Below are 552 nucleotides of genomic sequence, written 5' to 3' on the forward strand. Positions count from 1 at the left end.
GCAGGAATGAAAATAAATACAACAGGAAAATGCATAGAACTGTTAATTTTTCTGTGTTACACTTGCTTATGAAGGTGTTTTTGTCTGTATTTCAGTCAGATGTGTTATCCATCTCTATGGACAGAGGTGCTGTGGTTTTAAATGTAAGTGGAATCAGAATTCAATCACCAGACAGAAATTACAACGATGGAAAAACCCACTTCATCATTACTTCTGTCACCTCAGAAAGGTAAAGCTGTCCAGCATCTTTTATTCCCTCCCTTTAGAATATAAATATTTCTTTTAAAGCACGTTATCATTTAACATTCACTTTCAAAGCGATGGGGGATGGGGGGAGGTTAAGTGATATTTTTAACTTATCAATTCAGTTTAAAAAAAAAGCAAAGCCAAAAATCTACGTGATTGAAAACTGGCCAGTTTGGTCTGAGCACAAGATGCCGGGAATTTTTAGTATAACTAAAATAACACTTTTTCTAAAAGCTTAGTCATTTTTTGTCCTCAGGTATGAAAGTAGTTTAATATAATTTAAGACTAGCATGAGATTAATTTTTC

At 33.5% G+C, this 552-nt stretch overlaps 1 protein-coding gene across 1 annotated transcript in view; it reads left to right on the plus strand.

Annotated features, from left to right (window-relative positions):
* Positions 1-552, plus strand: part of LAMA4 (laminin, alpha 4) — a gene marked incomplete at its 5' end in the record, with an annotated part of 60,360 nt that overhangs the window by 46,453 nt on the left and 13,355 nt on the right. Inside the window, one exon of the mRNA XM_009698308.1 lies at positions 96-229. Within this exon, the coding sequence (XP_009696610.1) occupies positions 96-229 (134 nt within the window). The remainder of the gene's footprint in view (positions 1-95; positions 230-552) is intronic.

Source organism: Cariama cristata, unplaced genomic scaffold, assembly GCF_000690535.1.
Source record: "Cariama cristata isolate BGI_N322 unplaced genomic scaffold, ASM69053v1 scaffold18744, whole genome shotgun sequence".
NCBI lineage: Eukaryota > Metazoa > Chordata > Aves > Cariamiformes > Cariamidae > Cariama > Cariama cristata.